This window comes from Xyrauchen texanus, chromosome 25 (genome assembly GCF_025860055.1).
Source record: "Xyrauchen texanus isolate HMW12.3.18 chromosome 25, RBS_HiC_50CHRs, whole genome shotgun sequence".
Taxonomy (NCBI): domain Eukaryota; kingdom Metazoa; phylum Chordata; class Actinopteri; order Cypriniformes; family Catostomidae; genus Xyrauchen; species Xyrauchen texanus.
The window spans coordinates 7,858,836-7,882,624 of NC_068300.1; the positions used below are offsets into that span (position 1 = coordinate 7,858,836).

At 39.1% G+C, this 23,789-nt stretch overlaps 1 protein-coding gene across 1 annotated transcript; it reads left to right on the top strand.

Annotated features, from left to right (window-relative positions):
- The first annotated feature begins 1,484 nt into the window (after window positions 1-1,484).
- LOC127618812 (sterol carrier protein 2-like) lies at window positions 1,485-23,489 on the top strand. The gene is made up of 5 exons (XM_052091447.1): window positions 1,485-1,874; window positions 4,854-4,953; window positions 8,337-8,466; window positions 12,026-12,105; window positions 20,922-23,489. Exons 1-5 carry the CDS (start codon window positions 1,852-1,854, stop codon window positions 21,015-21,017), a joined length of 429 nt encoding a protein of 142 aa, XP_051947407.1. The 5' UTR covers window positions 1,485-1,851; the 3' UTR covers window positions 21,018-23,489.
- The last annotated feature ends 300 nt before the right edge of the window (window positions 23,490-23,789 follow it).

Consider the following 23,789-nt stretch of genomic DNA (forward strand, 5'->3'; position numbering starts at 1 on the left):
TTCTTTTGAAAGTAAAATGAAAAGGATGCTTAATGGACCGGTAGCAAACATTCCCTAAAGGCCCCTGAATGTTCGCTGGAAGTCCTGCGAACGTCCCACTAAACATCCTTTTTTAACATCTAAAGAACCCTACACGAGGGAATGTTCACAGTGGCCATTCCGGGGACCTCTTGTTCTTAGCGGGGATCTAGGGAGGCAATGCCCCCTCTAGACTCACCCCATGGTTCTTAGTCATAAAATGGCCCATAAATATCAAGAAAAAGAAGACAATTACCAACAAAATAATTTAAAATAGTAAAATCTAAAGTTAGGGGCTACACTTATTATGAAACATGACGTTGTATGTTTATTATATGTGCAAAAGGTCATTATGCCTGTGAAGATGCTGACCAAATTGGTCACATTCCAGAATCGTCCTTTAGCTGTTAACCCCATTTTCCCATCAGATGGCAGCAGAGTGCTGATCTGGAAAAGAGACATTTTCCCAGATTTTCTGTTGCTGCTTCTTTAACAAAGTAACTGTCAATGACTATGAAAATCTGTTTCCTAAAACAGTTTCATGTTTAGGAATGATATAATCTTAAAATAGGGGTCATTTATTTTTTCACAGGCATTGAGGGCATACTCTTATGTTTTTGCCAAAATATACCCATCCAATGTAATTAAAATGATTATTATTTATTTATTTTCATATACTATTTTATTTCTTTACCATTTCAACTCAAATATCTACTGCTGGACTTTCTGTAGGCTGTTATGTCTTAATATATATTTTATGTTATGATGGTCTGATGTTTGTGAAACACTTGTAACACTACTTTAAATGGCCCCAAATCTGTAAACTTCAATGAAAACATTGCCTTAATGTTGAACATTTTACAAAAAGGCTAATAATCAGTGTTATGGTTCTAACATTGTGTGTGTGTGTGTGTGTGTGTGATACATATACACACACACACTATTGAGCAAGTCTTTATTATTGATTTCCTTTTTAAATGTGCACTCAGTGTTGTTTTTATTTGTAGTCTAGGACTTACACTGACACCTAGTGGTGTGGATGCAGCATACAAACGCAATAGTTTTCAGTTACCAGTACCTATATATAAATTTACTACAGTTAATTTAATTCATGAGTAGAGGGTCCCAAGTGAGTGAGTAGTATTCAGCTGGTCATGTGATTCTAACATGGCAGCCCCCATGAGGGGACCCACTCCATATAGGATAAAACAGCTTTTATATGGTTACAGATATGACTGGTGTCCTAATCTCATGTGAGTGCTCATGATCTTATAAACGTTTCAAAATTACCATTAATTTAACCAGGAGTACAAACTTTTTAAGTGAGGAAAAAATGATCTGAGTGTACCTTTAACTGTCTTAGTTAGGCGAATGAAAACTTTCATTCGGATTTCAATCAGTATTCGATTATTCTGCCTGATGGCCACTGAACCCGGAAGTAGCGTCCTGATACACTGTGTAAAACAGAGGATATTTAGCAGATGTGGGCCACTTCTATTCAAATGAATGGGTGAATTGGAACGCTCAAACAAAGAGCTCTGAGCGCTCAACGGATGTAGAAAAGAAGTCCCGCCTTAAAGTTAAAAGAGCCAATTACATTTTAAATACAGACATCAACTGTCAATCAGCTCTAGAACGCAATGCGCATTAACTATTAACCGTGTTCCCCCATTCAAGTAGATTTCGCATGACTGGAAATAGCCTCCCGAGAGGGTTCCAAAAATACCCGACAGTGGACTGACTCGCTAGAGGGACTTTGGACTTTGTTCGAGTGTCAGCGGCCTCTTATGAGAGTTCACTTCACTGTCGGTCTACTGTTGATTCAGAAGAACAATGCGAGTCACAGCAGTGTCAAGGTGAGCATGACGATGGTCGTCAGACCTGCACAACACGATTCACGTGCTTATAATCACACTGTGTGTTTGATGGTTCTGAAGAGTTGAATGAATTGAAGAGTTGAAAACACACACGAGTGCATATGTAGGTCATTTACGTGTGTTTGTGTGCCATTAATTGCATGATTAATGTTGATTATTCTCTGATCTAAACATTTGGATCAGTCTGAATAATGGCAGTGGGTTGAAAGGCAGCTTAGTTTATTAAGGCACAATTCTAGTGCACCAAAAATACACTAAATGTGCAATTGCATGTTTTTGTGATTTTCATAATGTTATTAGTAAAAGTGATTTACAGTGAATTCAAGGTGTACATTATTATCAGTTTATGTGTTCCTTGTATACCTTGTATATACTATGGCATATGAATATGGAAATCATTCAGCATCTATTTTTTGTGCTTAAAGGAATAGTTTCATTAATCACAGATGACGAGGTAGTCAAAAAGTTGTCAATAAGATTAACTGGTTGAACATCTACCTAGGATAAACTAAGAAAGTGAGGTTTACTTACAATGCTTACTTATACAATGCTTATTCAACAAGTTATATACAGTCAATGTATGCTCCGTAAAAGCTCTGGTGGTGTCTTCATGGAAAACACTAACAAACGTTGCACTCGGTGGATTGTCATTTGTAACTGCAAATCTCCATAATAATAATAATAATAATAAATAATTCAGTTGTCAAATAGTTGCTTGGTGTCATTTAACATAACTTGAGATCATATAAAACTATAATGATGACACGCGAGACGAGAGGAGCTCTGCAACTCGAGTGTCTGATAGAAACACAGATCATGTCTTTATTTCATCCTTAAAGTTCGTATAATACGGGAGTGTGCCATGTAAATAAGCACAAGCTCCAAAACTGTCATTCCCTGTGCGGTCAGAGCCGCTTCAACCAGTCACGGAAGAGACCCAATCTGAGCGGGAGTCGAGACCAGGAGAAATCCGCCGGCTGATGCGCACTCTTAACACGGAGACGCTCGTCTCTCTCCCCCGCTGTCTGCAGCTCACTACGTCATCATCATGAGATCATCATGATAAGATCAAGCTTATGTGAAAAATAACACTAAAATGACAACAATAGAGTGTGTGTATGTATATATGTATAGCAAGAGGAGAACAAGAGCGTCATATTGGTGCCGTGACCCGGATGGGAGTGAGGTTTAGGGTGGTGAGTGTAATGGGAGCCAGCTGGTAGATAGCTGTGCAGTGTGTAAACCTCACTCTCCTGACCTAAACCTCACCACCCTAAACCTCACTCACATCCGGGTCACGGCACCAATATGAAGCTCTTGTTCTCCTCTATCTACCAGCTGGCTCCCGTTACACAGACTTTGCCAACTAAAGCTTGACTAAAAAATAAATTGGATAACATTTACATTTATGCATTTGGCAGACACTTTTATCCAAAGTGACTTACAGTGCACTTATTACAGGGACAACCCCCCCCCCCACAGATGCCAGGTCATTAGGAGTGTATTAATGCAAAGCCAAGATTTACGTGTTCTTAACATCACTTTTTTGATCAGGATGGTACCACCTCCGCCTCATTTTGAGCCAGGAAAAACCCTGTTATAGCCGAGTTGTTGTGTACTCTCCTGTGCATTTATAGGTGTGTTTGGGGGTTAATCGAACCAGCTCTGTGTTTTTATGGAAGGCCTCTGAGTAACTTCACGTGTAGGTCTTTGTGTTCGGATGTCTTCCTGTCTTATATTTGTCCCGGACTTTAATAAAGGCCCCATAATAATAGTATTTTAGGACAAGCTGAAAAAGACATGATAGTATTGTACACGTAAAAACAAAAAAATATCTTGTCATTTCAACTTTAAAGTTACCGTGCTAACTTAAAAATGTAACTTTTGTCAACTTGAGATGGAAAGCTGTTTAAACAGAACGTACAGTTGACTTAAATGTAATAAACTTGTTGTATGAGCATAGTACATTTTTAAGTAAACCTCACTTTCTAAGTTCAATCAATTTCATTGTAATTTAGTTCAAACTCAATACAGAAGTTCAACTTATTTTACATGAGCCCCTTTCACACATGCAACCAGGCAAATTACAGGATTGGGTTGCCTTTACTGGTAAATAGACCACATATGCAGTTCACACATGCTTATTTTTTCCTTTTGCTAGTACTATTCACAGATCAGCACCAAATGCAGTTAAACTCTGTGACGTCATTTGCTGGAAATTATGGGTTCTTGTTTGAAAATTTGGCAGGGTATTATTCATGTCATTTTGTATAACTCATTATCTGTGATTAAACTACCATTGTGTGGCTAATGGCACGTAATTGATAAGAGACCAACATCTGATGCCTTTAGCGTGTTCATTGTTAAGGTTGTGAAGTAAACACATGTGGGACACTTTATATGCCATTCCCAATGATGGTGACGATCATTAAACGCATGATTGAGTAAAAAAAGATGTGCTTTGAATTATTGCTAAATGACAAATGACTGAAAGTGACAGCAAACATCAACAAACATCATAAATATAGCAGCAAAGAGTAAAACAAATAAATAATAAGACCGTATGTTACGTGGTTAAGGTGGGCAAGGAGGCGGCAGGTACCGGCTGAACAGTCAACGTAAATTGTAATGCCAAATTCATTATACTTTAGACACGCGTGCATCTCTCTCTCGAACTGGCATCTCCGGCTCCCCTTTATCTCGCTCTCCTGCTGATCAGCTGACTCAGCGCCAGCCGTGCACCCTCACGGCCCGCCACACCCTCCTCCTCGTCACACTCCTCCCCTGCCACTACCACTGGCATAGATCTGCCCTTTTAGCACGATGTTACAGGAAATACAAAGATTTTATGGAGCTTGTCAGCCTCTGATCACGGTGTACTTTTATTATACCATGCTATGTGGATAAGCTTTTTTGCAGATGTGTCATTCATGTTATGTATATATCTTTTATTCCCAGCTTTCCGAAGGTCCAGGCAGTGTTGACCAATGCTGCTTCAGGACTAGAGGACTTCAAAGCTTACTCTGTCTTCCAGGAGATCAATAAGAAGCTGCAAGAGGTACGAGAATCACATCTCCGGTTAATTAATGTGAATTCATGCAGTGGCGATAAAGCCGCTCAATGCTTCAGCGTCTCTGCTGGCGGCAACCATGAGATGCCAGATGCATCTGAATTTGTGTTATTACCCAGCTTTAATTATGTAAGCAATGAGCCATTGTCAGGTTTCAGGCTTTTCCCTGCTGGCTTGTGTTGATGGGATTTTATTCAAACTATGGGGGGGCCCGGGTAGCTCAGCGAGTAAAGACGCTGACTACCACACCTGGAGTCGCAAGTTCGAATCCAGGGCGTACTGAGTGACTCCAGTCAGGCTTCTTAAGCAACCAAATTGGCCCGGTTGCTAGGGTGGGTAGAGTCTTATTGGTTAACCTCCTCGTGGTCGCTGTAATGTGGTTCTCGCTCTCAGAGTTGTGCGTGGATGCCTATGTCTCTGTGGTAACGTGCTCAACAAGCCACGTGATAAGATGCGTGGATTGAGTGTCTCAGACACGGAGGCAGCTGAGATTCGTCCTCCACCACCCTCATTTAGGCGAGTCACTACGCCACCACGAGGACTTTGAGTGTATTGGGAATTTGGCATTCCAAATTGGGGAAAACAAAACAAACTATGTAGTTTCGGGGTACTGAAAGTGCTGCCATTTTATTGAAACCAAGTACGTCAAACAGGACAATGTCTAATCTGGAGAAGCGATATGCTTATCGTGTTATTTTTTTGTCTCTATTAAAATACTTCGATCTTTCTGCGAAAAAATGTCTCCATCCCTTCCACCAAACCATGCTTTCATGACCTGGTTAATGCACGGGCCATGATGAGGTCTTTCCCTTTCCCGCTCAGCCTTCCCATCCAGTTTTTAAGTTCTAGTTCACCCAAAAATGGATATTCTGTTATTATTATCATCTCACCCTCACGTTGTTCCTAACCTTTATGACATTCTATCTTTTGTGGAACACAATTGTTTTTGCATACAACAAAAGTGGCCTAAAAGCACCATGATTGGACTTTTGCATTATATCAGAGATTTTTAAGCGGAGACGGACCAATTCTGTTAAAATGAATGGGCGATATTGGAACACCCAACGGTCAATGGTTGTATAAAATAAGTCACACCTTACAGGTAAAAGAGCCAATTACCTTTTAGATACAGACATCACCTGTCAGCGAGCACCGAGGACGAAAATTAGCTAAACAACCTGGGAAAATAGCGTTTCTTAGCGTAATCTGAGGTAAAGAAGCACAATTGAGGAAACAATTGTTGTCAGAATTGAATGCTGATTTGACGGGGGCCTGGCTCAGCGAGTATTGACGCTGGCGACCACACCTGTAGTCGTGAGTTTGAATCCAGGGTGTGCTGAGTGATTCCAGCCAGGTCTCCTAAGCAACCAAGTTATTGCCCGATTGCTAGGGAGGGTAGAGTCACATGGGGTAACCTCCTTATGGTCACGATTATTGGTTCTTGCTCTCGATGGTGTGCGTGTGGTGAGTTGTGCATGGATGGCGGAGAGTATGTTCTTCGATCGTAATCTTGAAAATGTCTGACTCTTTCAATTCAAGTAGATAGGAGCTGCTGTTGTATGCTGCTTTTTTTTAAAAATAGCTGCCCGAGAGCGTTCAAAAGATGGCCACAAGTTGACCAACTTGATAGTAAGACTTTGGCTATATTCTTCGGTCTTCTGAAACCATTCGATAGCTTTGTGTGAGGAGCAAACTTAAATTTGCATTTGTTGTCCTGGTGGCTCATTGTCCACTTTAATTGTAATGAAAACAGCATCTCGGTGTTGAATTTTGTGTTCAATGAAAATGGAAAATCACATGGGTTTGTAACGAAATAAGGGTGAGTAAATAATGGCAGAATTTATTTTTTGGTGAACGCACTCTTTAAAACATTTATTCATCCATGCCTCCTATAGAGTGCAACAGTGTCCGCCCACTTTTTCAGTGGTCATGGTTCGGTAAGTATTTTTCCCCATTCATTTTTTCCATAGGGATTTTAGAAAATCCTACATAAGAGTTCTAAACCATGAACCAAACCAACCATCTCCGAGATGAACGTTACAAACTTATAAGCATAAAAGTATTTAAAAATCGGACAAAAAGACAAAGGTACTAGACTGTGTACTTAACGTCTTTAACGAGTGAAAGAACTACAATCCCATGAAGCATTGCAAGGTTGCTTCATTTAAAGTGAGTCATGGAAGTGGGTGGTCGCTGCACAGCTCTTTTGGCATGCTTTATTGACCATGATTTTCTTATTGCTGGTTTTTGCCCCTCAGGATCATGAGCAGTGTAAGAAATTCCACTGTAAAACACGATTATTAACAAATGAAGATTAAATAACAGACTGATGGCTTCAACAGAAGCATATACCATTGATTAACAACCTCAGATCTCATGGTACATCTGTCTTTTTGTCATTTTCAGTGGGTTTGCACATATGAGTTTGTTAGGCCCCGTTGCAAGATGCCAGTTGTAGAGTTTTTCTTATCTTTCAGCCTTGACAGTTGGACCCTCTTGAGAGTCACCCCATTTAGCTCTCACACAGGCAAGACGCTGCCATTTCTATCACTTACTGTTATAAATAACAGCTCAAAAAGGCCTGTTATACAACCAAAAGTACTCTGGGGAAAAATGTATTCATCTGATCCTTTAAACTTTGTAATGCAGTATGTCATTTTTGAGGGAAATTTAATAGCGTATCTCTCACAGTCTAAATGTGGTTTACGTTAAGTAGCCCATGCGCCTCAAGGTTCGACAAGTTGGAGTGGTGTTGGTGTAGTGGGCTAAAGCACTGAACTGTTAATCAGAAGGTTGCTGGTTCGATCAATCGCTTTGGATAAAAGCGTCTGCCAAATGCATAAATGTAAATGTAAGTTGTCCATTGTAGGATGCTATTCTTCTCACCACAACTGTACAGAATGGTTGTCTGAGTTACCGTAGCCTTTCTGTCAGCTCGAACCAGTCTGGCCATTCTCCGTTGACCTCTCCCATCAACAAGGGCCTTCCATTCACAGAACTGCCGCTCACTGGATGTTTTTTGTTTTTGGCATAATTCTGAGTAAACTCTAGAGACTGTTGTGTGTGAAAATCCCATCACTTAGATCACATTTTCCCCCATTCTGATGGTTGATGTGAACATTACCTGAAGCTCCTGTCCTGTATCTACATTATTTTGTACATTTTACTGCTGCGTATGATTGGCTGATTAAATAATTGCATAAATAAGTAGATGTGCAGGTGTAGGTGGCCACTGAGTGTATATAATCATAAAGATTATTTCTGTTCGCTCTTCACCATTATTCAGAATTAGCTTTTTTTAAACTAGCCACAGTTCAGGTTACTGCAGGTTTGCAACTCATGTCCTGTTATGTGTGTGTGTCTGTGTGTAGGACGGAGAGCAATTTGTGAAGAAGATCGGAGGCGTGTTTGCCTTCAAGGTGAAGGAGGGGCCGGGTGGGAAGGAAGCGACCTGGATTGTTGATGTGAAGAATGGGAAAGGCTCTGTTGACAATGATAGCGGTGAGTTTGTTCGAAACAGTATTTTTGTGCGCATTGCCGGAATTTCACTGCTTTTAAACGCCTTAAACGTTGAACTGTCTAATGTGCAGTTATTGTACAGGAAAACTGCTGTAAAGTTTTAAAGTTTTTTTGGGGTTAGAGCTTAAAGAAGAGGTTTTATCCCAAAAACAGAACAACACTCGCTCTGACCACACACACACACACACGCACTCACACCTGCACAAACACGTCCACACACATGCACACACGCGTGTGCACACACATGTAGAAACACACACACATGCACAAACACGTGCACACACACACATGCAGAAACACACACGCGCACACATGCATAAACGCACGCGTACACACATGAACAAACGCACACACATGCACAAACACACACACGCACACACACATGCACAAACACACACGCGCACACGTGCACACACATATGCACAAACACGTGAACACACGCGCACAAACACGTACACACACAAACACGTGCGCACACGCGCACAAACACGTGCACACACACGCGCACAAACACGTGCACACACGTGCACACACACGCGCACACACACGTGCACACACACGTGCACACACACACGCACAAACACGTGTGCGTGCACACACACACGCACAAACACACACACAAACACGTGCACACACATGCACAAACACGTGCACAAACACGTGCACACACATGCAGAAACACGCACAAACACGTGCACACACATACAGAAACACACGCACAAACACGTGCACACACATGCAGAAACACACGCACAAACACGTGCACACACATGCAGAAACACACGCACAAACACGTGCACACACATGCAGAAACACACGCACAAACACGTGCACACACATGCAGAAACACACGCACAAACACGTGCACACACATGCAGAAACACACGCACAAACACGTGCACACACATGCACAAACACGTGCACACACATGCACAAACACGTGCACACATGCACAAACACGTGCACACACACACGCACAAACACGTGCACACACACACGCACAAACACGTGCACACACGCACAAACACGTACACACGCGCACACGTGCACACACGCGCACACGTGCACACACATATGCACACACACGTGCACACACGCGCACAAACACGTGCACACACAAACACGTGCGCACACGCGCACACACACGTGCACACACACGCGCACAAACACGTGCACACACGTGCACACACACGCGCACAAACACATGCACACACGTGCACACACACACGCACAAACACGTGCACACACACACGCACAAACACGTGCACACACACGCACAAACACGTGCACACACACACGCACAAACACACACACAAACACGTGCACAAACACGTGCACACACATGCAGAAACACGCACAAACACGTGCACACACATACAGAAACACACGCACAAACACGTGCACACACATACAGAAACACACGCACAAACACGTGCACACACATGCAGAAACACACGCACAAACACGTGCACACACATGCACAAACACGTGCACACACGCACAAACACGTGCACACACACACGCACAAACACGTGCACACACATACAGAAACACACGCACAAACACGTGCACACACATGCAGAAACACACGCACAAACACGTGCACACACATGCAGAAACACACGCACAAACACGTGCACACACACGCACAAACACGTGCACACACACGCACAAACACGTGCACACACACACGCACAAACACGTGCACACACACGCACAAACACGTTCACACACACGCACAAACACATGCAGAAACACACCCACAAACACGTGCACACACACACGCACAAACACGTGCACACACACGCACAAACACGTGCACACATATGCAGAAACACACGCACAAACACGTGCACACACACACGCACAAACACGTGCACACACATGCAGAAACACGCACAAACACGTGCACACACATGCAGAAACACACCCACAAACACGTGCACACACACACGCACAAACACGTGCACACACATGCACACACATGCAGAAACACACGCACAAACACGTGCACACACATGCAGAAACACACGCACAAACACGTGCACACACACGCACAAACACGTGCACACACACGCACAAACACGTGCACACACACGCACACACATGCACAAACACGTGCACTCACATGCACAAACACACACGCACAAACACGCACACACACGTGCAAACACGCGCACACACGCACAAACACGTGCGCGCACATGCACAAACACGTGTGCGCACACATGCAGAAACACGTGCACACGCATGCAGAAACACACACACGCACAAACACGTGCACACACACATGCACAAACACGTGCACACACATGCACAAACACGCACGCACGCACACACACACACACACACACACACACACACTTTCTCTTCAGACTAGTATAAAAATGGGCTTAAGTCAGGTTTCTCAACGTCGTGGAAATATAAGGGAATTTAAAAAAGTGTCATGCAGGCCAGAAACAATTATGGAAATGAATAAAATCTCAGAAGTCATGGACATTTCTAGAGTCAATATATACATTTCAATTTTTTTTTCATCTGCTCTTAAATATTTCATGAGCTAGATGATGTGTTTGTGTTGAATAAAACTTGCTCGTTGTGATGTCCGATTTGTCATTGAATCGTTCTTTTGAGTCAGTTTAGTTCAAATGCTTCACAAATCGGTTTAAATGATTATTAGAAAAGCACATTCTGTGCTGAATCAGAAATAATCTTTACAAATCTGTATCCAGTCATCACAAATTCATGGAAATTCATTGGTCAAAAATGGTGATAAACCTCTTAATAAACGCATTAATAAACATACGTAATAAACTGACAAACGAAATAAAACACAAACCAATAAATAAGTAATTGCTTAATACAAAACAAATAAGTAATTAGTATTAAATTAAATACTTTAAGTTAAATTTAATAAATAGTTATTAACAAAACCCATAAATTAAAATAATAATATTACAGAAATACTATTTTTTTATTATTATTTTATCTGTAAAAAGATTTTTTCCCATTTATTGTGCAATATTCATTGGTGAATGTTGTATGTTCATCTTTGTGTACCTTTATTGAAATAACTTGCTCCCACTGAAAAAACGTTTCGGCTGATGTTACCAAACCCTCCTAAAGGTCAGAACCGTACTCTTAGCCAATGCACGGTCTGGTTGAACCTGCTTCACGTTCGTTCTTGCGTTACCTTGGCGGTAACAAACCTCAGTAGGTGATAGAGTTACACTCAAAAGTAACTATCTAAAGCAACTTTAAAGTGTGCCATTAAACTGGATGTTATTATTCAGGTTAGTTGCTGCAAATATATTGATTAACTTATTTGCTCAACAATATTCTTTTCTAACCGTTGCTTCGCCATGACAGTGGTTGACTTGAAGGAGAAAACTCACTGTAGAACAGTTCACACTTATGTCCGCTATAGCGCCCCTCGTGGCAACGTTGAGAATGCAACGCTTAGTTGCACTGTGCCATAAGCTATAAGCTTTAACTTCTTGTTCATTTCCTCCCTATTAACGTTCTCCTTTGTCTTTCCCAGGAAAGAAAGCCGACTGCACCATTGCCATGGCCGACTCTGACCTGCTGGATCTCATGACGGGAAAGATGAATCCACAGACTGTGAGTACTGAAGAACCATTAAACATCTATTAAATGAGCCGCCTGTCCTACTTTTCAGTTGCATACTATGCAAAAATATGACTTTCTTGATCCGTATTATGTTACGTATTGCAGAAACAATTTCTAAACATCCGTAAAACAATATAAATGTTCCTTACCACATTGGCTAAATGTTTTTTGCATGTTTAACTATTTAAGCTAGGATGAAAAAAAAATAAAAAAATTTGACCAACACAAAATAGGTGTCGTTTGAAAGCTTAGAATCTCTACTTACCAGTGCTTGCACGCATTATGATTACATTATTAATATATTATAATATATAAAAATAAATAGGATTGTACATATAATTGCAATCAGTAAAAACATCAAACAGCCATCATACAGCCATGTGTCATATGTTGTTGGAAAGCTCACAAATAGTAGAACTATTTGTTTTACTCATAGACATAAATATAGTGAGTAATAGCCAAGTACATGTCTTTGACATTTATGTTAGTGTTGTTTATATGCCACGTTATTGATTATAACTTCACAAAATATAAACGGAACATAAATACACATAACATTACTTAGAGGAGATGATTCTCTTTCAAACGAGTCCACACACAAGATAATCAGATGCACAGATCATTAGATAATCCATATGAAGCACAATGTTACATATGGCCACCAGGAGATGGCGCCAAATACACGACACAGACTCAATGATGACTCAAATGACACTGAATGAAACTCATTCTGTAAATCTCATTACTAAAGTCATGTCTCTATGCTGTGCAAACCTTTAGTCATTGTTGTGTTTGCATGTGTAATTAGTTCTTGTGTACAATTATTATGTTTTATTTGTTTGGAGAGGCTTTTGGACACATGAAGACCTTTTGTACACTAGGACAAATAATTTTTGTAATGCTCTAACTTTTGATTGCTTTGTCGAATCAACACAACATTTTGAAGCCACCTAATTACTGTATAATAATAATTTTTGGCTCGTTTTTCAGCAGTTGAGAGTATCAGAATGTTTTATAATCTATATCATAAAAAATGTGAAATGTTTTCTTTACAGTGATACCTTTGACCCTCCATGTTTTTTTTTTGTTGAGTTATAAGCATTTAAATGTATTGTTAGCAACTGAAACGCATTCAGAACTTAAAGGGTTAAAGCATAAACCTCACTACAGTTTGTTCGATTTATGCTTGAAACAAGACAAAACTATGTGCAAATGGTGTAAGAAAGAAATTCTCTAAAAAGAAGTCAATAAGAAAACATGGAAATTTTTTCTTGTTTTAAGGATGTTTATGTACAAAAATACCATTAAGAAAATGGTCCAAAATTTGGATAAACTTTCATGAAATGTTATATTGTACTATAAAGCTCCTTCTTGTCTCATACACAGAAAACACCATCATTACCATCAAATGCTCTGTTTGTAGCAGGCTTTGTGGGGGCCATGACATCTGTTGCAGTGCTCCCTGTTCTTCTATTTGGCATCAGCTATTAAAACACCCATATTGATCGACCACTAGTTATAATGGTTATGATTCTGGTTGATTATTCGTAGTTTTCCTGTTTGGATTTACCACCCCATCCCATATGACCCATGATTATCGTGGCTTTTTCAAGCAGCGTTTGTGTTTTCAAGCTGCATACGTGGTTTAATATCTGTTCTTTCTGCCAATACAGGAATCTCATGTTTACAGATTTATAAGTGACGCACAAAAAGACAGCTGTATACATGTGCGTGTGGGGGTGAATTCAAGGCGCTATTGTCTTTTAATTACACAGCAGATCTTGCGTTTTATATTTTTCTGCGATTTTGCAATTGAATGAAAGAAACAAGAGGACATTTTATCATTCAGGGACTTTGCTCTTCTAAGAAAGAACCCCAAGGTTGAGCATTCAGAAGTTCAACTTTGTAGAGCTCCAATCTTCCCTTCCTGCGTTTCTCAAACCCACATTGTGTTGTTCTTCCACTTGACAAAAGAGCTCACTCCTAACTTGCTCTCCTCCTTCTAAAGCTGATGCCCCGTTTTGAGAAAAAAAGTTTGTTCTGCATTTTCAACCTAAATGTATATGGGTGTATTTAGTAAAATTGATATTTTAGGTCCTGTAACTTGTCAACAAGTATTTTGTCTTAACATATTTAAGTGGTTTAAATGGTTCTGCTGTGTGATAAATTCATTTTTAAAAGTGCACATATTCCAAAAGCTGCATGCTTAACTAAAACCAACTTTAGCTTTAAATTGGTCACGTTAAAGGTCACATTAAATCTGATTTGGGAACTTTCTCACCATGCCTAAATCTTTCATTTTTGGTCCTTATCAAATGTCTTATGTATACATTTGACTGTTTTAGTCATGTCCCTGACCCAGACTTACAATATTAAACTATGAAATTACAAATTATTACATGTTTAAAACTATGATTATCTTAAACAAAGAGTGAAATAACCTTTTTAGTATTTATTGTGTGAAAATGATGAATACTGGTATCTGAATCGGGTCCGATACCGCTCTCATGTACTTGTACTCGTGCTTGTAAAAATGCTCCAATACCAAAATCTGATGCCAACGAATGCCATTCCGTAAACATTCAGTGCACAAATTAAATCAAGCTATCCCCTAGTGTGATTATTAAACCGCAATGGCTGCAATTAAGTAAGATAAATATATAGTTTGCATGTGCTGCACACTTCAAAGTGTATATGTTAGGAGCCGGTGTTGTATTGCTGTCAAATAACATTTTTAATTTTGAATATTCATTGAATTTAACAAAAATAAAAATGCACATTCGAATGCAAAAACCGTGCATTCGAATTTTAGGTGTGTCAGGATCATAGACTGTAAAAAAAGATGGACGACGCCCCTTCGCTCTTTTCCATTGGTGAGAACTGAAGCCGCCAGTGTCCCTATGTGGCGCTGACATCTTGGGACCAGACCTGCGCAGTATTGAGCAGGAAGTAAAGCCGCGAAATCAAGGCCCCGCCCTCACTCTCACTGAATCAATCGCAAGCACACGCCCCTGCACTTTTGACATTTGACTTATGACTTATGGTGTGAAATAATTCATTATAGAAATTTAGATATTACATTTAAAGCTCCAATCTCCTCAGTCCTCCGAAGATCCCGAAAAAAATTCAGTTGGTGCTTCAGTGACTACTTCAGAGAACCTGTCAATCACAGCTGTCAATCATGATGTCACAGCACCGTTTTTATAGCATCAAATAACTAAAAACAAACTTATTTTGAAAACAAACACTTGAAATTACATCAACGTGACAGAAACTCTCTTTGGAAAAAAGATATGAGAAGTGTAATTTAATTGTTTAGTTGGTCTCACGTCCCGTTGAATAACATGGGGAGGCGGGGTTTATGACCTATACTAGGACCAGTCACCGGGGGGTGATCGAGACGTTTTGGCTTCACTTTTGAGGGCTTGTGCGGCACACTTGGTCAGGATGCGCGCAAGATATGATGATGATGTAGCTGACGCGGTTTGTTTTTGTTAGCCTATCCAGTTCAACCCATTAGACGCGGCATGGCTGAAAAAGACTCTCAATCGGGGAGGATCTGACTTATACCAAAATCTTAATAGTGCTGTGTGGCGCTTCTTCGGTTTCTGGAGTATCGAAGGTGAGATTGTTGACAAAACCAACGTCATATGTAAGTTGTGTAAGAAACCGCTGCTATATCATTCCACAACATCTAACTTGAGAACTTCTCATCATTTTAGTGAGAAGAATTACGCTGTCTCATATTACTGATGCACTTCCAGTTATATGCACTTTTGTTACCTCAATTTCCTTGTGTGCACATTTAGGAAATTATATTTGATCTATGAACGATTGCTTAAAACGTTATGCACTTTAAACAAAGTCATGTCATTTAATTTAATAAAAAAATGAATGCTTGATTTGGATTATATTTGCTCATTGTGCTCACTTGCGCCCTCTTGTGGTCTTGGGAGACAATACAGTCATTTTTCCCCCTCTAACATAGTTATCTTTTAGAATTCTAATATAATTTGAATATTACTATTATTTAAGAAATTCGAATTTAGTTTTTCAACCATTTTGACAGCCCTACGGTGTTGTGCCGACACTGGCTGCTCAATCCTTTTAGACCTTGTTGGCTCATTTACATTCAGTTTTTCACATTGCGTGCTCTGTTCGTAGCAGATTGCAGCGAGCAGAGAACTAATTCACTTTGTAGTGAGAGGCACATACAGACTAATTCAATTAAATAGCATCCTTGTGTGGTTTAATAATAACATTAGGGGTATGTTCGATTAAGATTTGACCCTCTTTATGTCCTATTACCTTCGAAGACTTAATCATCCACTGTGAGAGCTTTGGAGGGCTGGGAGGTGTTATTACTTTTAAGTAGTTTTCATTGGAAATTCTGTTTAAAGAGCTCTTCCAGCATGCCTAATATGATTATTCTCCCCTTCAGAGGCTGGAATGCAGGGTATGTCATGTAGAGACCTGGGAGTGAGAAGCTACCTTCAAAAACACACAGATAAAAGCTTCTGCCAAAATAAAAGCTCAATTTAAATGGAATAAAGTTTGACAAATATATTGCTTCTGTATAGTTATGTAATATTCATTGTAATACCACTGCTACTACTACTACTACTTCTAGTAATAAATAAACAGTCATATTTATGCTATATCACACATCCGTGATGCTCTGTTTTGCAGCACTTTATTTGACAAAAATAAACCCAGTGTTGTATTTTGGATTGTGCTGTGAGTTTCTGTATAAAAGCACTTCATTTGACGAAAATGATACAATATTAAGCTGCGTACATACTGCCAGCGACATCGCGCTCGACAGCGACACTATCCCATTCATTTTCAATGAGAGCACAGCGACTTTTGGCGACTAGATGTGGGCGTGTCCATCGACGCGACAAAGTTGAGACAAGTTCCACTTTATTCAAATGAAGAGCGAAGGAGAGAAGACGGGAGAACTCACATGATCCTTCTCTCTCTCTCAGCTCCTGCTGTAACGGAAAGATGGATGAAAGGCTAATTCTTGCTGTTAGCAATTTTCCAGTGCTCTATGATATGGATATGGTATATCCACCCGCAGCTCTTGCACCAGCCGGTGGTACTCGCCGTGCTGACTCCGAGATTTAATGGTTTTATGCGTTTGCGTTTTCGCCGCAGATAAACAGCCGCTATGGCAAAGAGCACGCCTTGTTTCTCATTCATCTTTGATATAAAGCATTTTATGTACTGATTCAATTTATATTTAGTCTTTTCCCTCCAAAATGTTTGTTTTTAGCGCCAAGAAAAGCGATTTTCTGTCAACAGCAATGGAATGACATCCGTGAATGTCATTTATAAATGTTACTAGGCAACCAGTAGTGGGAACGCCCACTAGCGACTTCACCGCCAGCCACTGGCAACCTGCAGCGACAAAGTTGCTGGCAGTGTGTACGCAGCTTTATGCTGAAAGTGAAATGTTTCTTTTTTATATTTTTATTATTTGCTTAAAGTTTTTATCAGTTCATTTATTTAGACACCATTTTGATGAGAAAATGGAAATAAACCGTTGAAGGGGAAAAAAAAACAGGTATCAGGATCGGCGAATATTGAAGAGGATCTTTCGGTATTCATACTCGTTCTAAAAAAAAATGGTATTGGGTCATCCCTAAAAATTATTACATTTTTCAAAAATGATGATTGTCCCATGGAAATTGCTGTGTATTGTGATAACACGCTTAAGCTAATATATGGGACAAGTGATGTTTGAAGAAAAATTTTAATTCAATGTAAATATCACCGCACAATATTTTTGTTGCTCACAATTTCTTGCTGTTATTTTGCAAAATTATGCAATTTTAAAAAAAATATAATTTAATTATGTGTATTTAGGATACATGATCTTAGCCTTAGTAAGACAAAAGATTAAGCCATTTTATAAAAAAAATAAATTAAAAAAACATAACGTTATTTCCATCATCACCATTTGAGGTGTGGTAGAAATGAAACTGGTGTGAATTGTCAAAAAGACACAAATCTGCAGTGATGCACATACATGCACTGTTGGACATTGTTAGTAGATAAATTAAACTAATGAGAGCGTTAACTTCCAGAAGTTAACGGAGCTATTCATTTTTTTTTATAATTTTTTTTACAACATTTGTTAAAAAAAAAGAAGAAATTGCTGGAAAAGTTAAACTTTTGAGACCCAGCCCTGTCGTCAAAGAGCCATACGTGTCTTGCAAAAGCACAATTTGGTACTTGGGAATATGTGGACTCTCTATACTTGGCACTAACTGAGTCACAGTTTGATCTTAACTCATTTAGCAATTGTGTAATTGCATCTGTGCTGTTGGGGAACAGATTGAAATGAGAAGTCATTAACGGTGTTCGCTCGTGACTCTCTTTTAGCTCTAGCCGAGTGCTTCCTGTAACTATGGCTCGTTGAATGTTTACAGGTTGCGCAGTGCTTGTAGCTTACAAAGTTTTTCAACAAGGCACTCTCGCTCAAATTGCTTCAGTGTGCCAAATTTCTGTCCTCCGGGAAAAGAGCAGGGCACACGTTGCACCCTGCGCATCACGATTGCAGTTGAAGTTTGCATTTTATTTTAACATCACAAAGTTTCTTTCTATGAGAGAGCCGTTCAGAGTACATTTACCATTTAGAATCTCTCGAAACTTGGCAAGAGCACGTGCTGGTCATATTTCACCCCAAAGTAAACAGACAGATATAAGAAGTTATATTTAGCCTTTGTGATACTACAGTACTTTGATTAAATTAAGCAGGTATATTCTCACATCATTTGTCTGAAAAATGCCTTGGTCACAAGGAAAATCAAGGGGGCAGTGCCCTCCCTAGACCCTGCAATATGTTAAATATAATTTCTTATTTGATTCTATTGATTTGATTAAAACCAGGACATTTTCTTGACAAGTTTCATGAGAATCACCATAGTGCATTTAACCCCATTTTTTTCATTGCTGTAATGCAAAAAGTCAAATCTAATTCTCATTACTTTTAATGTAAAAAAATAAATAATGCTATATCATGTAAATTGTGAAGTGTTTATTAGGGACGCACCGATATTATAATTTTTTTTGCCGATACAGATTGTAACAAAAACTAGATGATACTGATATTTTGCCACTTACCATATTTTGTCATCAGATCACTGTTTTACATAGGAAGTATGCTTTAATATTGTACATATAAGATGTACTAAACTTTTTTACTGTTGTAACAGTAACTGGTAATCAGAAGGTCGCTGGTTCGATCCCCACAGTCACCACCATTGTGTCCTTGAGCAAGACTCTTATCTCCAGGTTGCTCCGGGGGGATTGTCCCTGTAATAAGGGCTCTGTAACTTGCTTTGGATAAAAGAGTCCATTAGTTACATGTAAATGTAAATAATTTCCACTGAACATGAATTGGATCTGTTGAACACAGGCCAAAATTTTAAAAAGAGCCACAATGAAAGTTAAATAAAAGATATAATTATATAAATATAATGATAATATAAAAAAAACATGATTGAAATAAAAAAATGTAATTATTATGTTTACTTCTGAAACATTTGTGCACTTTTTCTGTTCAAAACAACACTGGAACATTACAAATTTATACTATGCATATGTTGGGCACTTCCATGGAAATGTTAACCACATCATGGAACGATAAAAAGTTTAGCCAAAGGAAGAAAATCCCTTTTTTAAATTCTGTTTTATACTGGTTTAATGGCTACTGCTGTCTAGACCGCTAGAGGGCGCCACATGCTCACACAGCCTGTATTTTAAAACACAGCCTTTTAAGGTACTCCAGTTCAGAGTTTATTTTGGACTCAAGCTCGATTGTTTAAAGACTCAAACTTGACTCAGACCTGACTAAGGTGGAATCGAACCCAACACTGGTAACTGCACAAGGCCTGATTAATCAATCATGCAGCATTGATCAGAATCAGAATGAGCTTTATTGCCAAGTATGCTCACACATACAAGGAATTTGTCTTGGTGACAGGAGCTTCCAGTGCACAAACAATACAACAACAGGACATAGATAATGATAATATAGCTAAAAAAAAAAAAGAATAAAATGAAGTATTTATATACAAATGTTATATACAGAAGCAAGGGAATGTAATGACAGGAGAGTTAGGATATGTTGGATTAATAAAAATAGACTAAGCTGTGTATTGCACATATTTATTGTTCAGTGTGGCAGATGGATGTCATACGATGTCTGCTGGTTCTTAAGCCTTTTGAATGGTTTCCCTTCTGTAGCCTATAGGTCAGTGCCGCTTTCACAACTGTCACGTCCATTTATGACATTCTTTCCGCATTAACATGAGAACGAGAAAGAATAAAATGAAATATGTTCTTAGAAGTGCTGACCTTTCTACATATTGTGGCTATTACAAATTTCTGGATTGTGCATTTGAATTCACAGAGTTTTAACAAAGTGTGTTACTAATGAATTATAAATAAACCATCATTTTTGTTTCACATCAGCGTTTTCATGCTTACAAATTAAATGCAGATTGTTTTAATTTGGTCAATAATTGGTCGATAAATATTGTCAGCCAATAAATCAGTGCTTACCTAGTATTTAAATATCATGGTAGTAATTGTTCTAGATATGCATATTTTAATTATAATACATTATATTATAGTAATTTTTATGGTTAGGCAATTGTCTCAATTCATAAAATCTTAATGGTCCAAAATAATAGGCTCAAAATAAAATGGATAAATAAAATAGATTTACATTTTTTTTTTTGTTCCTTATGATTTTGGGGTGAAATTTCACACTTTCTCTCTTTTTTTCCCCACAGGCATTCTTTCAGGGCAAACTGAAGATCACTGGAAACATGGGCATGGCCATGAAACTTCAAAACCTGCAGCTACAGCCTGGCAAAGCCAAGTTGTGAGAGGCTCCACCTTCTGTGGGTGGAGTTTTGAAGGGCTCCTCCTGTAGTTTTAAATCTATTAGTGTACAGTGGTGGCCAAAAATATTGGCACCCTTGGGAAATATAAGCAAAGAAGGCTCATAAGAAAAAAATCTGCATTGTTTATCTTTTTGATCTTTCATGCAAAAATATAGCCATTAATTGAAGTAAAACAATTGAAAGAGGGGAAATATTTTTCTCAAAACACGTTGGCCACAATTATTGGCACCCCTAGAAATTCTTATGAGTAAAATATATCTAAAGTATATTCCCATTCATATTTAAAAATTTTCAGTGCACCTGTCTAGGAACATTAAATTGTTCAGCCATGACTTCCTGTTTCCCAGGGGTATTCATATGAGTTGACACACAGGCCAAATTCCCTTTATCATCAATCACAAATCATCAGTGGGTTGGACTCAAGAATATAGTTTTGATGTATGGCAAGAGGTTGTTGAAATTCACAAAATGGGAAGAGCTTTAAGGAAAGAGCTAAAGCATTAAAAATACGCATTTCCACCATCAGGGCCATAATTAACATGTTCCAATCAACTGGAGATCTTAAGAATTGGCCTGGAAAAGGACGTGTGTCTATATTGTCTCCACGCACAGGATTGATCAAGAGGCCAAAAAATCTCCAAGAATCACAGCTGGAGAATTGTAGAAATTAGTTGGGTCTTGGGGTCAAAGTTAAAAAAAAAAATATATATATATATCAGACATCACCTATATTACCACAAGCTGTTTGGGAGGGTTTCAAGAAAAAAGCCTCTCCTCTCATCCAACAACAAACTCAAGCATCTTCAGTTTTCCAGACACAACTGCAACTTCAAATGCGACGGGGTTCTATGGTCAGATGAAACAAAAAAAGGGCTTTTTAGCAGCAAACACCAGAGATGGGTTTGGCACACACAGAAAGAAGTACCCAATGCCCACAGTTAAATGTGGTGCTGGATCTTTAATGTTGTGGGGCTGTTTTTCTGCCAGAGTTCCTGGACATCTTGTTCGGATACATGGCATCATGGACTCTATCATATACCAACAGATAAAAAATAAAACCTGGCTGCCTCTGCCAGAAAGCTTATAAAGGGCCCTGGCAGGATATTCCAGAAGGACAATGATCCAGAACAAACACAATCATCACAAACATGGTTCACTGACCACAAATTCAAGTTTCTGCCATGGCCATCCCTGACCTGAACCCCACAGAAAATGTGTGGGGTGACCTGAAGAGGAGAGTCCACCAACATGGACCTCTGAATTTAAAGGATCTGTAGAGATTCTGTATGGAGGAATGGTCTCAGATCCCTTGCCAGGTGTTGTCCAACCTCATTAGGTATTATAAGAGAAGACTCGGAGTTGTTATCTTGGCAAAGGGAGGTGCCAATAATTATGGCCTTTGCGTTTTGGAGAAAAATTTAATAATGAGATATTTCCCATGTGTTTTACTTCAATTAAAGGTTACATTTTTGTGATTTGAGATTTTTGTCACAGCCTTCTTTACTCATATTTACCAATGGTGCCAATATTTTTGGCGACCGCTGTAGCTGCACAGGATCAGAAACTAATGTGTGTTTCTGTGCTGTAGTGTTCAGCTCTCTCTAACAAGTTTAAGGAACAGTTTACCTAGAAATAAAATGTGGTCATTATTTACTTGCGCTCTTGTTGTTCCGAACCCAAATGCTGTTTTTTTCTCCCCCGTTGAACACAAAAGGAGAATTTTAAACGTCAGCTCTTTTCCATGTAACAACAGTAGTGACCCCGTCTGCCAAGCTCCAAAAAGGAGGGAAAGATTATCAGTGAATAATGACTCAGGTTTGTGTCTGTTCCTCTCTTAAAGCTATCGTATGGCTTCAGAAGTGTTTTTGGTCATTTTTTGTTCCACAGAAAAAATAACAGCATATGGGTTGGGAACTACATGCGGGTGAGTAAACGATGACAGAATTTTCATTTTTGAGTGAACTATTCATATAGTTATGAATAAGAACACCCTGATAGAGGTACACAGAAGATGTGCTATGTAATTAATACGGCTCTTAATGAGATCTGTTTGTAATTGATATAGTTTGCTTATAACTGGCCACCCATAGCGGTGTTTAAACGCTGTGTGTTCGCTCAGCAGTAGCAGATTGGAAGTTAAGGATGTTAAAGTGCCTACAGGGTATGTTTGTGTGTGTTTGAACGAATCCTCATCTATCAACACAAATATACAGCATGGTACCATGCTTTGTTAAAATGTTAAACAGCAATGAATTCCTTCATCTTTAGTTATTGCAGATCTTGTTACATATCAGTGAAAGGACATGCCTTCATAGGACAATTTTAACTGGGAGTATTCATCTGTGATTTCTAAGTGTTTCCCTGTATGCGTGTCTCTGTATGCACATCTCATTCTTGAATTCTGCCCACAAGATATTAAAGTCTAAAGTTATTTTGTACTAAATAAACATCTTTCTCATTAAAATGGCAAGTCTTTCTTTTTAAACGCCTTCCTCAATTTCTCCAAAGCAATGATGGATGGCGGTCAGACGTTCAGATTAGATAAGGTAAGCTCTTTAGTCTGACGTTTAAATATCACACTCTTCTTCAGACACTTCATGTGTTTATTAATGCAAATAGGATAGATAAAATCTTTAATGTTGTGTTCAGTGTGCTGTGGTGGTTAAAGATCTTTTAACAGAAAGGTTGTAGGTTCAAACCCCACAATGGCTGTCAGTAAAGACACTATTTCTGAGAGCACATAACAAACTAGCT